Source organism: Etheostoma spectabile, chromosome 19 (assembly GCF_008692095.1).
Source record: "Etheostoma spectabile isolate EspeVRDwgs_2016 chromosome 19, UIUC_Espe_1.0, whole genome shotgun sequence".
Taxonomy (NCBI): domain Eukaryota; kingdom Metazoa; phylum Chordata; class Actinopteri; order Perciformes; family Percidae; genus Etheostoma; species Etheostoma spectabile.
This window is the reverse complement of record NC_045751.1, coordinates 13424550-13434731: the sequence shown is the minus strand read 5'-3', so window position 1 is coordinate 13434731 and position 10182 is coordinate 13424550. Positions and strand designations below refer to the sequence as shown.

Here is a 10182-nt window from a genome sequence, read left to right as displayed (position 1 = left end):
TGAAATAACTGGCCTTTAAAAATAAAAAGCTGCTTGCTTCTATGGGAATTTAACATAGGGGTGTACTTAATTATGCCCCCTGCATTTTAAGGAAGAAAATGTATTTATGTACAATACATGTTTCATTCACAAAGAAAATTGTGTCCTTAAAAGGTTTATTTTATTTTATCAAGGCATTAAGATCAATTTCCAAAAGATAATTTGTTTTCTCGTCAGTCAACTTTAACATGGGTTTATAAACTTATGAGCACCACTGTAGTTATGATCAGTATCATAACAGTAATAATTGACAAAATATATCTTCATATGACAAGTGTAAAATAATTAAAATGATGTTCAGTACAGTGATGGGTATTCCACTGCTGTGCTTTACATTATCAATTAATTTACTATACATGTAGCAAACCCAGCCTTAGTTTCTACTTAACTTGAAACTATCAAAGCAGATATAAGAAATGTTGACAGGGGTAAGCATTGTATGGGAAATGAACATGAAAAGCAAAGAAAGTATTAAAAAAAAAAAAGAAAAGAAAAAGGTAAGCATGCAGATCATAACAAGACGTGTCAAGACAGGTGAGCTTGGTCAACAGGTTCCTTATCCATTTCCAGGCTATCACATGACTGTGTGAAAGAACAGTATTAAGCAATTTCTCACCCAACTTATATTACTCACTCAAATATGATCTCTCTCTTTCAGACAGGATTCTTAATTTTCTTCAAGAGGTGTGTACAACTGCATGAACGTAGACAGAGATGTTTCTTGTTATCCTCATTGAGTGGATTACAAGCTGTACTACAGTTAGTCTATGCCCTCTAATAGAAATGGGTACTACATAAACACAACACACACTTGCACATGGAATAGGGTTTAGGAAGTTTGCCCAAAACACTTAATATGTGCTTCAAAAGCTTCAGAATGAACAAAAGGCCCTTCAAGTTAAAAGTAAAAAGTAGGTCAGAACCAGGATGTGAGGCCTCCTTCAGGGCTATTTTTGGAATGGGGGGATGGCTAAATAAATAGAGGAAGGAAGGAAAACTGCTATCATTGAGTGAAAGAAAATATGGCAAACATACTAAAGCAAAGCTTCCAAGACAAACAGTCCGCATGGACACTAAAAGTCATGGAGGAGCTTAAAATATTCAATAAGTTAACACTCAAAAAGCCGTGGCATCAAAGCTAGGAAGGTCAGTTTATAAACAAAGCCACACCAACACACACACACACGCACGGAGGACAGAACCAACCGTCAAAACTCAGCTTTGTAGCAGCTGCAGCGAGGCTAAACGTGTGTTCCAGGATTCAACTTCGCTCGCTTCAATCCCATTCAAACAAAAGGTAATGAAGGAGTAACAACAACAACAACAACAAATAAGGCATTTCAAAGAGAGAAAATGTGTAGTGTAAACATAGTTTTTTACGCAAGCGATATGAAATATCATGAAGATATTTCTGCCAGGCGCTGGAGCAGAGTGGAGAAGCCAGCTGCTTGCTGGGAGAGCTCAGCGACACGGTCCACCATCTCCTGGGTAGCAGATACTGAAGGGTAGTTTTGTGCAGCGCCCTTTGTTGCCACAACAACTGACTTCAAGGCCTGACAGAGTCGTCCCCCTGAGGTTGTGATCTGAAGGAGGGAAAACAAATAAAAGCAATTATTACACAGCTTTGATACTTTGTTTTTTATTGTCCATTAAGACAAAAGCAAGTATAATTTGTGCTTTTATTCCTCAACATAGAGGCTGTATCTTATGATTTCACACACATGAATAATGTTGTGAAAACAAACTCTGCGTAGGTTTTTTTTTTTTCTACATACCTTGCCCCGGAGGTCGGCCGAGGTAAGAAGGCGGGAGAGTGTGTCCCCAATAAACACCAGTTTGTGGGCCGTCACAATGAGACTCTTTCCTCTAGCGACGAAGATGCGGGGAGGTTGGTTTCCCTGCACGCTGCTGAAGAGCACATCGATGGCGTCTGCCAGGCAGGAGAGGTGAGCGAGGCTTTGAGACGAGTAAAAGGACAGCAGCTCCGAGTCCTCCAGGGAGAGAGACACAGGAAGTGGAGGGGATGGGGTCAACTGTACAAGGAAGATCAATAGAGAAAGTCATGTTTTAGAAGACAAAAATCTGAGAAATTGGATGACTAAGTGGAGTTTTGACAAGTTTTGCCTTTTGAATCCTTGTCCCAGCTTGGATACGTCCAATAATTACCACCTATTACCAATAATAATAATAATAATAATAATAATAATAATAGTAATAATAACAACAACAACAACCACCACCACCACCGATGAAATTAAAGCTTTAAGCCAATTTGCTATACCACACAAAACATACTTACGTTACATTTAAATTACTCTTTAGCAAAGCTTCAATGATAAGTTGATTAACTGATTGGCCAACTAATTTGATAATGGAAAAAAAAAAAAACAATGTCAGCAAAAATGCCAAACATGTTCTGCTTCTATCTTGGCCCGGACTGAATGTGAGGATATGATGATTTTTGGGTGAACACCACAAGATATTTCCTAAAATTTTTATAATTACAACAGTTATTATATTTTCTATATTCTGACCTGTTCTTATGACCCAAATGAGTTATCAAAAATTAAATCGACATGAATCCATAACAACAACAAAAAAATCATTAGTAACAGCTCTAATCTTAAGCAACCATTTATCTGACTTCCTAATGTAAACTAACATATGCAGACCTCTGATTGATGGTGTATAACTGTATTAATGTAATAGAGGACGTGAGCACTCAACTCTCTTTTAAATAAGATTGACAGAGTCTGACACCAAATTTAAAAGCCAGAGAAAGTCAGACACAAACACACACAGATATATATATATGGTGCGTCAGCAAGTGGCACTGTTGAAAGAATGACTGTGCTTTTCTGTTACTTGTTGTCCTGCAGCCTCCATTCTATGTGAGGCAAGATTGTTATGATTTACAAGTGACCTCTTGTTGGTGGTCTATGGCGTAACCAAGGAATCTAGCCACGACTCGAGAAAATGCACACTGAGATAAGATAATATGACCTTAGTCTCAAGCAACAGAAGAAAAAACTGACTTAAGAGATAACAGAAGACAATGCATGATTGTAATTTTGCTTTGCATGCTGTACAAGTATCCAACGGTAGCCCTTGGATTAATGGACAGATTAATGAGACAGACATCAACAGGTTTAAATTGTTTGGGTGGCATTGAGTGATCATCATAAATGTAGACTGAAGAGGAATTTGGACCACATCAGGAGATGAAAAGCTGCATCAAGCTGGATTAATGAGTCACAGTGTTCATTAGTAAACAGAGCGCACTGGGAAAACAGAGTGAATCAATGACTTATCTGTGTGGACTTGCTGTGCATTTCTGTTCAACAAAAACTGCTAAGAAATGAAGAGCTGAGGATTGTGTAAAAATAACAGAGATAGAGACGCACCGTTGTTTCTGCAGTGATAGTTTGTATGTGCCCGTTCTCACCCAGGACATCAGGAAGTGGCTCAGGTTTACCCTAGTGGAACAGAGAGATCAGGCATCAGTTTACAGACACGTTTACGGTCTATGCTTGATTGTATTGTTACCATACAACTACATGTGCACTCATGACATGTATAAATAGTTACTAGCAATTGTAAAGATGTATTGAAGCACAAAGAAAACTTCCAAAACAGAAAAGAATGCAGGTATATGTATATAAAACATGTAAAGGTAAATGACAAAGACAGAAATGTGGGTGAACATGACAAACACTCAATAGTAGCATGAAAAAAATGCAGATGTTTAACAAATTAACCTCATGAAAACTGACCTGCAGCTTGACGTATCCAACACTGTCTCCAGAAGGTACAGGGGCAGGTATGGGAGTCAAGCCGATCCCAGCATACTCATTGCTGGGGTCATCTTCTCCATCAATGGGGCCCACTGTAAGTGTCACAGTCGACAGAGTGGGAGGCAAGGGGAAGGCAGGCTGAGGGGTTGGTGGCAGGGGCCGCTCTTGGATCCAGCTACCTTTACGTGAGCCCATCCCACCTCCTGAGGACTTCCCATCAGGCACTGGGAGCGCAGGCAATGGCCTGCGGGACAGGGAATCTTGGGAAGGCAAACGTGGTCGGCCCTGAGCCTGCAAGAGGAGGGCACTTTCCTCTAGGGAGCGCTGAACTAGCGTCAACAGCCCTTCTGATGGAGGAGCGTTGCCAATAGCGGATAACGCCGGAAGGAGGTCAGATAGACGAGCCCATGCCTGCTGAAGAGGCGGTGGAGGATCATCTGAATGACTGGCTTTCCAGGTCGACAGGATTTCAGCCAACGAGGTGGCCAGGTCCCGTGACGAGAGAGTGGAGGCCGAGCTGGAGGCTGTGTTAAGCACCGAGTGGACAAGGCTGGAAAGTGTGACTCTCCACTGCACGTCACCTGAACCATTACTAGAAACAGAGAGACGGCGAGTAGAGGTGGAGGAGGATGACAAAGAGTGAGGGAGGATTTCCGCAGTCAATGCAGGCATGTCATAGATGCCACAGTCATGCTCAGAAGAGTCTCGGTTATGACCTCCACTGCCGACTCGTTTCTCAGGTCCAGGGACACGATAGACCTGTCCAACATCATCACCAGAGAGGCTGTTGGTGGACTCCCCCGGGCCCAGAGGTAAACCTGGAAGTGTAGGAACACTGTATACATCGTCATCAACTTCGTCAGGCTGGACATCTGATGTGGACAAATTCAGAGTGATGGTGGGGACATCATAGACCTACAGGTGGGGGATAAGACAGAGGAAATGTTTTGAAATTATGCGTGTTGTTGACGTTATGATTATGTGTCAATAAGGGAACCATGATGCATCCACAATACTGTTTTTTGTCAGTTTAGAAGACTTTAGAAGACTTTTAAAACTGGCTTGTGCATGGATGATCAGACTGAACTGGTTAAAGTAAAAACACATGATATCCACATAATGTCAAAGAGTTGCCACAACCACCAAAAGGTGGACAGACACATGTGTCCTCTTAAAATCAGCTAAATGTAAAAGCAATGAGTCCACATACAGTAATTCCTGGCAAAGAGGAAAAAAGAATCCAACAGCTGGCAGACATATTTAAGTAACATTAAATAGGAGAGCACTGGGGGCAGGGTGCTGGTGGTGTGGCCATGACAAATGGGTGTGGCTGAGAGAAAATAGCAGCAGCATTTGGACTGGATAGACAGGCTCTCCCAACAGAAAGAGACAGGTGTGGCCTCGGCTTGAAGGGGGGGCAGGGAGACAGACTGATGGTGGAATGTGGGAAGAAATAGTGACAGGGTATTTGATAGGCATCTTTTGTTGGTGAATCCCTTCACTTGTACAGACATGAATTGAATTCACCAGTTTAGCAGTTCCCAGCATTATCTTGGTCAATTAAAACACTCATAAGGATTGTTATTTGACTGTCCGAAAACAAGAGCAAATTATAGGCACAACACACGTAAGAGCAAAACCAATGGAATACATCATTGATGAAAGTTTAACGTCTGCACAATGACTTTAATGACTTGTTATGTAAACAGACATTTTAACCTCCAAAATTTGATATAAATCATAAAGTTAAGAGGAGATTAAACACATCTGAGAAAACGGGTACTAATAACACAGGTCTATCTGTGACTCTGTAGGGATGGCTTGGTGTTATCTTTACCTCTGTCTCTGAATCAGCTTGTGGTGGGACACTGCGAGGGGTGTCATAGATGCCATCATCAGTATCATCATCATCACCAAGGGAAGATGGGACCGGACATTGCCACCTGCCTCTGGGAGGGGTATCATACACCTACCAAGACAACGTAAGCACAAGACTGAATTATGATTGCAGGTCTTGGTCGACCAACATTTGTGAATTTTTCAAACGAGAAACTCTGACAACATGCAAACGCACTCCACTCAGAACCTCTCAGAGACAAACTACATTTTTGGAGCAATTAGAATATGAATCAACATACAACATAACAATAAAATATAAAATGAATAACTTTCAACAGTGTGGTAGTTGAAGTAGCCATTACATACCTGGTCATCCACGGCATCTGAGTAATCCTGAATTTCTACTTTTTTGTTCAGCATGTTATTACTTTTCTCCAGGCCATTATTTATCCTTTCCTCTTTACTCGGAGGAAGTCCCCTCTGTTTGTCCTCTTCTTGCTGCAGGCTTGCAGAAGTGACCTGAGCATTGGGTTTGGGGACACTGTTAGAATCAGCTGATGATGGTGTGGCATCTTTCCTGGTGACTCCCCTCACTGGAGGTGCTGGTGGACGAGGTTTGCGGGTAAAATTTGGTGATCCAGGAACCCTGCCCTGCCCTGCTCGGATCAGCAAAGGAGACCCACGGTGACAGGCCAGGCCCGTTTTGCCCTTGGCAACAGCCGGTTTGGGTGAAACTCCCTTGAGCAGAGGTCTGGGAGATGCTTGGACTGGTGATAACTGAGATGGGTGCTGGTGGGCCAAAGCTGTGGCTGAAGTCCTGTGAAGGCTTGCTCCCACAGGGGTAGGTGTTTGGTACATTCCAGGTGTGTCCTGGCTAACTTTCGACGGTGGGGTACAGAGTGTTCCACTAGGGCCATCAGAGCAGACAGCAGTGACCGCAACTCCTCCTGTTGGGGATTGGTAAACACCGTCACCTGCAAGTGGTGTACCTTTTGGCACCAAGTAACAGTCTTCAGAGTGTCCTGTTAGTGTTTCTCTAGGGACTAGATATGTAGTGTCCTCTGGTTCATCAGCCGCCCTTGGAACTCCGGTGGGGGCGAGGTACACTGACTCTGAAGCCATGAGAGCCCCTGGCTGTCTGGTATGCTGAGCTGCTAACGGCATGGGACTTACTGGAGTCTGATAAAGTGTTCCTGTCATTTCTGTGCTTCGTCCTCTCAGAGAGGGTGAGCGTGGACGCCCTGCCACCCCTAAATCCCAGTCAGGTCTAGGCCGAGTGCCAGAGCTGGAGTGTGAGCGTGGGCGCCCACACTCGACTCTGCGGAGCTCCCCGGGCCTTGAGGCAGCTCCTCGTCCCTCACCCACGCCTGGCGGGGAGCGATACACTCCATCTATGTCTTCTGCGCTATTGCCGACAGCAGTCCGGGCCAGTGGGGGAACAGGCGACAGGTAGACAGAGTCCTCAACGGGACCACGACGGGGGTCTGAGCCTGGGGGTGGGGCAGTCTGAAGGAGTCGAAGGCGGTTGGCAGGAACAATGCCCTGTCTGCCATGCAGGGAGCAGAGCCACCAGCCTGGCCCGCCACCCTGTTCCTGTTCAAGAACCATCAGTATGTCACCCTTCCGGAAAGCCAGCTCCTCCGGGCTCTCTGCCGTGTTGTCGAACAGTGCCTTTGCCAATACAGTCTGAGAAAGAGGACAAGATTAGAAATCATTAACACAGACTTTTCCATTTAGAGACACACACACACACACACACTTAATCGACATCCTAAATTCACCCAAGAGAGTGTCTCACATTTGCACACCACAAACAAACAAGTACATTGACATGGCAATGCCAAGTCAGGATTATAAAAGGCTTGATTATTGAGGGCTATTGAATGGAGAGTGAATAGTGAAGGTCTCGTAAAGTGTCAGTGTGAGAGACAGAAGTGCAGGAAGAGGATGGGTGAACACAAAAAAATTAAAATATAAAAACTAGCATCATGCGAACTATACATTTACAGCTGTGTCAATAATCACAAAGGAAGGGAGAAAGAAAAGAAAGGGGCAGTCAAGGAGGATCAATGATCAAATGGACATAAGGGCCTAATGGTAATGAGCAGATGAGAGGAAGGGGGAGGGGACTGGAGGCACATCTGTCCCTTGCTGTTTAGGATTTAATTGCCAACCCAAAGCCAGAGAGTCAGGCCCCCTTTCATTTTCTAAACCAACCCCCTGGGGACAACTAGGCTCCATTGAGCCATGTGGGACCCCCTTAGAACAGTAATGGAGGCAATAAGGATCTTGATAAAATATATAGATTATACACAAAAGGTAAAAACATTCCCAGCAGATTATTTAATTTTTAGGTTCCAAGTGATCACATTTAAGATACAATCACAAAGATGCATGCAAATACATACAAACAAAGAGACAAATATTGTACTTACGGAGACAGACATTGTTGCTAAGTTAACAGTTATGTCTCAGAGAATAACTCCAGTAGGTCAGTCGGGGTAATCCATCTAGATCAGCGGTGTTCTCATGCATGTGTTGGTCGCCAGAGAGACTCGGTACAGAAGCTTAGCTGAGTCTGGGCAGGACACATCTCAAAACCTGGGCGCCTCGTCGTCTCCGCCTTCATAAGGTCTCTGCAGTCAATGCAGAAAGGGTTTAAACGCTACATTCATAACACACCGACACTGTTAACGTTAGTTTACCTCAACTTATAACGTGACAATGCAAACGTGAAATGAAAAAGAAGGCAGGCAGCGGCAACACCTGTCTATCCTTTTCCACGCCCAGTAACGTAAAGTTACATTGAATGCAACCCGCTAAGCGAAAGCTAACGTTAGCTTAACGTCGTAGATAAATAAGCGGTGTGCGCTCGCCATTTAAATGTATATTCTATATATCCATGGCTATTCGTGTTCAAATAACAATTCATTTGAACAGTAACGTTAGCTAATTAGAATAACGCAAGCTATGTTGCCGCGGCCTAACGTTAGCTAGCTAACGTAACTAGATGTTGGCTATGTTAACGCTGGCTGTCTTCATCGCCTTTTGCTGCTAACACTAAAGTTCAGTTCAAAACAACAATGGTACCGCCGGGTTAAACCTGCCAAAGTCGACCTGTTTGCCAGCAAACGTTAGCGTCCATAATTATAAAATACTTACGTTGGTTTTTTCTTATCACCTTTAAACTTAGCTAGCATCGGCGTCACATTCGATGGTACGTAAAATCACTTCTTTTCAGGCGTGAAAATCTGAGACCCATCGGCGTTCAATCTTCGGCTATGACAACAAAAAGATCTCCGCCTCCTCAGAGCAGTCCACAGATCTAAATAGCATGCTTGAGCTTCAGCTGTGGGCTTTAGACCAATCCAACATCTGTGAAGTCGCGTAGGTAACCGCAGCCCTGAACACACCGCCTGTGTGATTGGCTTGTTTTGCGGGTTGCGTTTAGGGACGTCTGAATTTGGCCGTTAATCATAAGCATATAACTAAGCTGCAAACTGAGAAAACAAAAAATGTGTGCCCACGCTTCGACTACCACTGGACAACATAGTATATAGTAAATAAATACATGATTGGTTTGACGGACTTGGCTGTACAACTGAATTAAATACCACCAACCAATCTTGTTGGGCTGCTTTCCGGAGGCTTTTATTTTGACAGCAGGTTTTTTACCAGGAAAATACTGACTGCAGCGACATGAAACGTCGGTAGTCTAAGGTCCAGGCATTAGACTTTGAGAGGAAATTTTTCCACAGTACAACTTAATTTTCAATACTGCTTGAACTGCAGGGTAAGATAATGCTCTTGATCACATTTGCATATTTGCATTTGTTACTTTATTCAATGTAGCCAAAGGTGTGTAAAAGTATGTTATGCACTTGAATTGAGTTGTCTGAGTCTGGCTACCGATCAAGTATTTTATATATTGCTGTTTTTTCACCGTGAATCAATAAGTGTATAATGAGTCTAGGTGACTGAATGAATTTCAACATTCACAGTGTACTTCTATCTCTCAGTTTTCAGCGTGTGCACCACTGCTCTCAGAGTCCAGGTGACCTCTACCCTAGATACTATTCTCTGTTCACAGGTGATGTTGAGGAGTGTATTCAGGTGCATTAGGACAAATCCTGTTGCTGGCCAAAGGAGTATGTCTCAAAGTAGCCTTGCTGGAAAGGTAGCCATAGTCACTGCCTCTACAGATGGGTAAGAATTCCACAATGATTTCCTGTTTTGCTTATACTGCTATACTAAAGTACACAGAACAGTTAGCTGCCCTGATAAAGCAGTGATAACAAAGGAAATATAACATTAAACATTTCCCTTGACAATATAATCTATAATAGTTTGTGATCCTATGAAGAAAGACCTTTCTCTGTTGGACAGCTGAAAAGGTTCTCCTAGTTAAAGAAATGAATGACGCATATTTGATTAAGTTGGTATTGAGAGCTTGATGGTTGATGTGGCTCGGGAAAGGGAAGTTTGGGGTCCCCTACTGGAGCTGCTGCCC

At 43.3% G+C, this 10182-nt stretch overlaps 2 protein-coding genes across 4 annotated transcripts in view; one reads left to right on the top strand and one right to left on the bottom strand.

Annotated features, from left to right (window-relative positions):
* efs (embryonal Fyn-associated substrate) overlaps positions 1-9117 on the bottom strand; it is a 23124-nt gene extending 14007 nt beyond the window's left edge. The window contains exons 1-8 of one of the 3 annotated variants that reach the window (XR_004336386.1): positions 8835-9111; positions 8108-8308; positions 6039-7358; positions 5671-5802; positions 3813-4748; positions 3444-3515; positions 1815-2072; positions 857-1622 (exon numbers count right to left, since the gene is read on the bottom strand). Coding sequence is in view for 2 of the 3 variants with exons in the window: in XM_032544093.1 (XP_032399984.1) it covers positions 1437-1622; positions 1815-2072; positions 3444-3515; positions 3813-4748; positions 5671-5802; positions 6039-7358; positions 8108-8119 (2916 nt within the window). In the remaining variant the exon portion in view is untranslated. Of the gene's footprint in view, positions 1-517; positions 1623-1814; positions 2073-3191; positions 3321-3443; positions 3516-3812; positions 4749-5670; positions 5803-6038; positions 7359-8107; positions 8309-8834 lie in introns of those variants that run through there. The other 2 variants (XM_032544093.1, XM_032544094.1) reach the window with 2 other exon arrangements.
* A 74-nt stretch (positions 9118-9191) lies between these two features.
* Positions 9192-10182, top strand: part of dhrs4 (dehydrogenase/reductase (SDR family) member 4) — a 3767-nt gene continuing 2776 nt past the window's right edge. The window contains exons 1-2 of the mRNA XM_032544137.1: positions 9192-9465; positions 9763-9878. Coding sequence (XP_032400028.1) covers positions 9766-9878 — 113 coding nt within the window. The 5' untranslated portion in view covers positions 9192-9465; positions 9763-9765. The remainder of the gene's footprint in view (positions 9466-9762; positions 9879-10182) is intronic.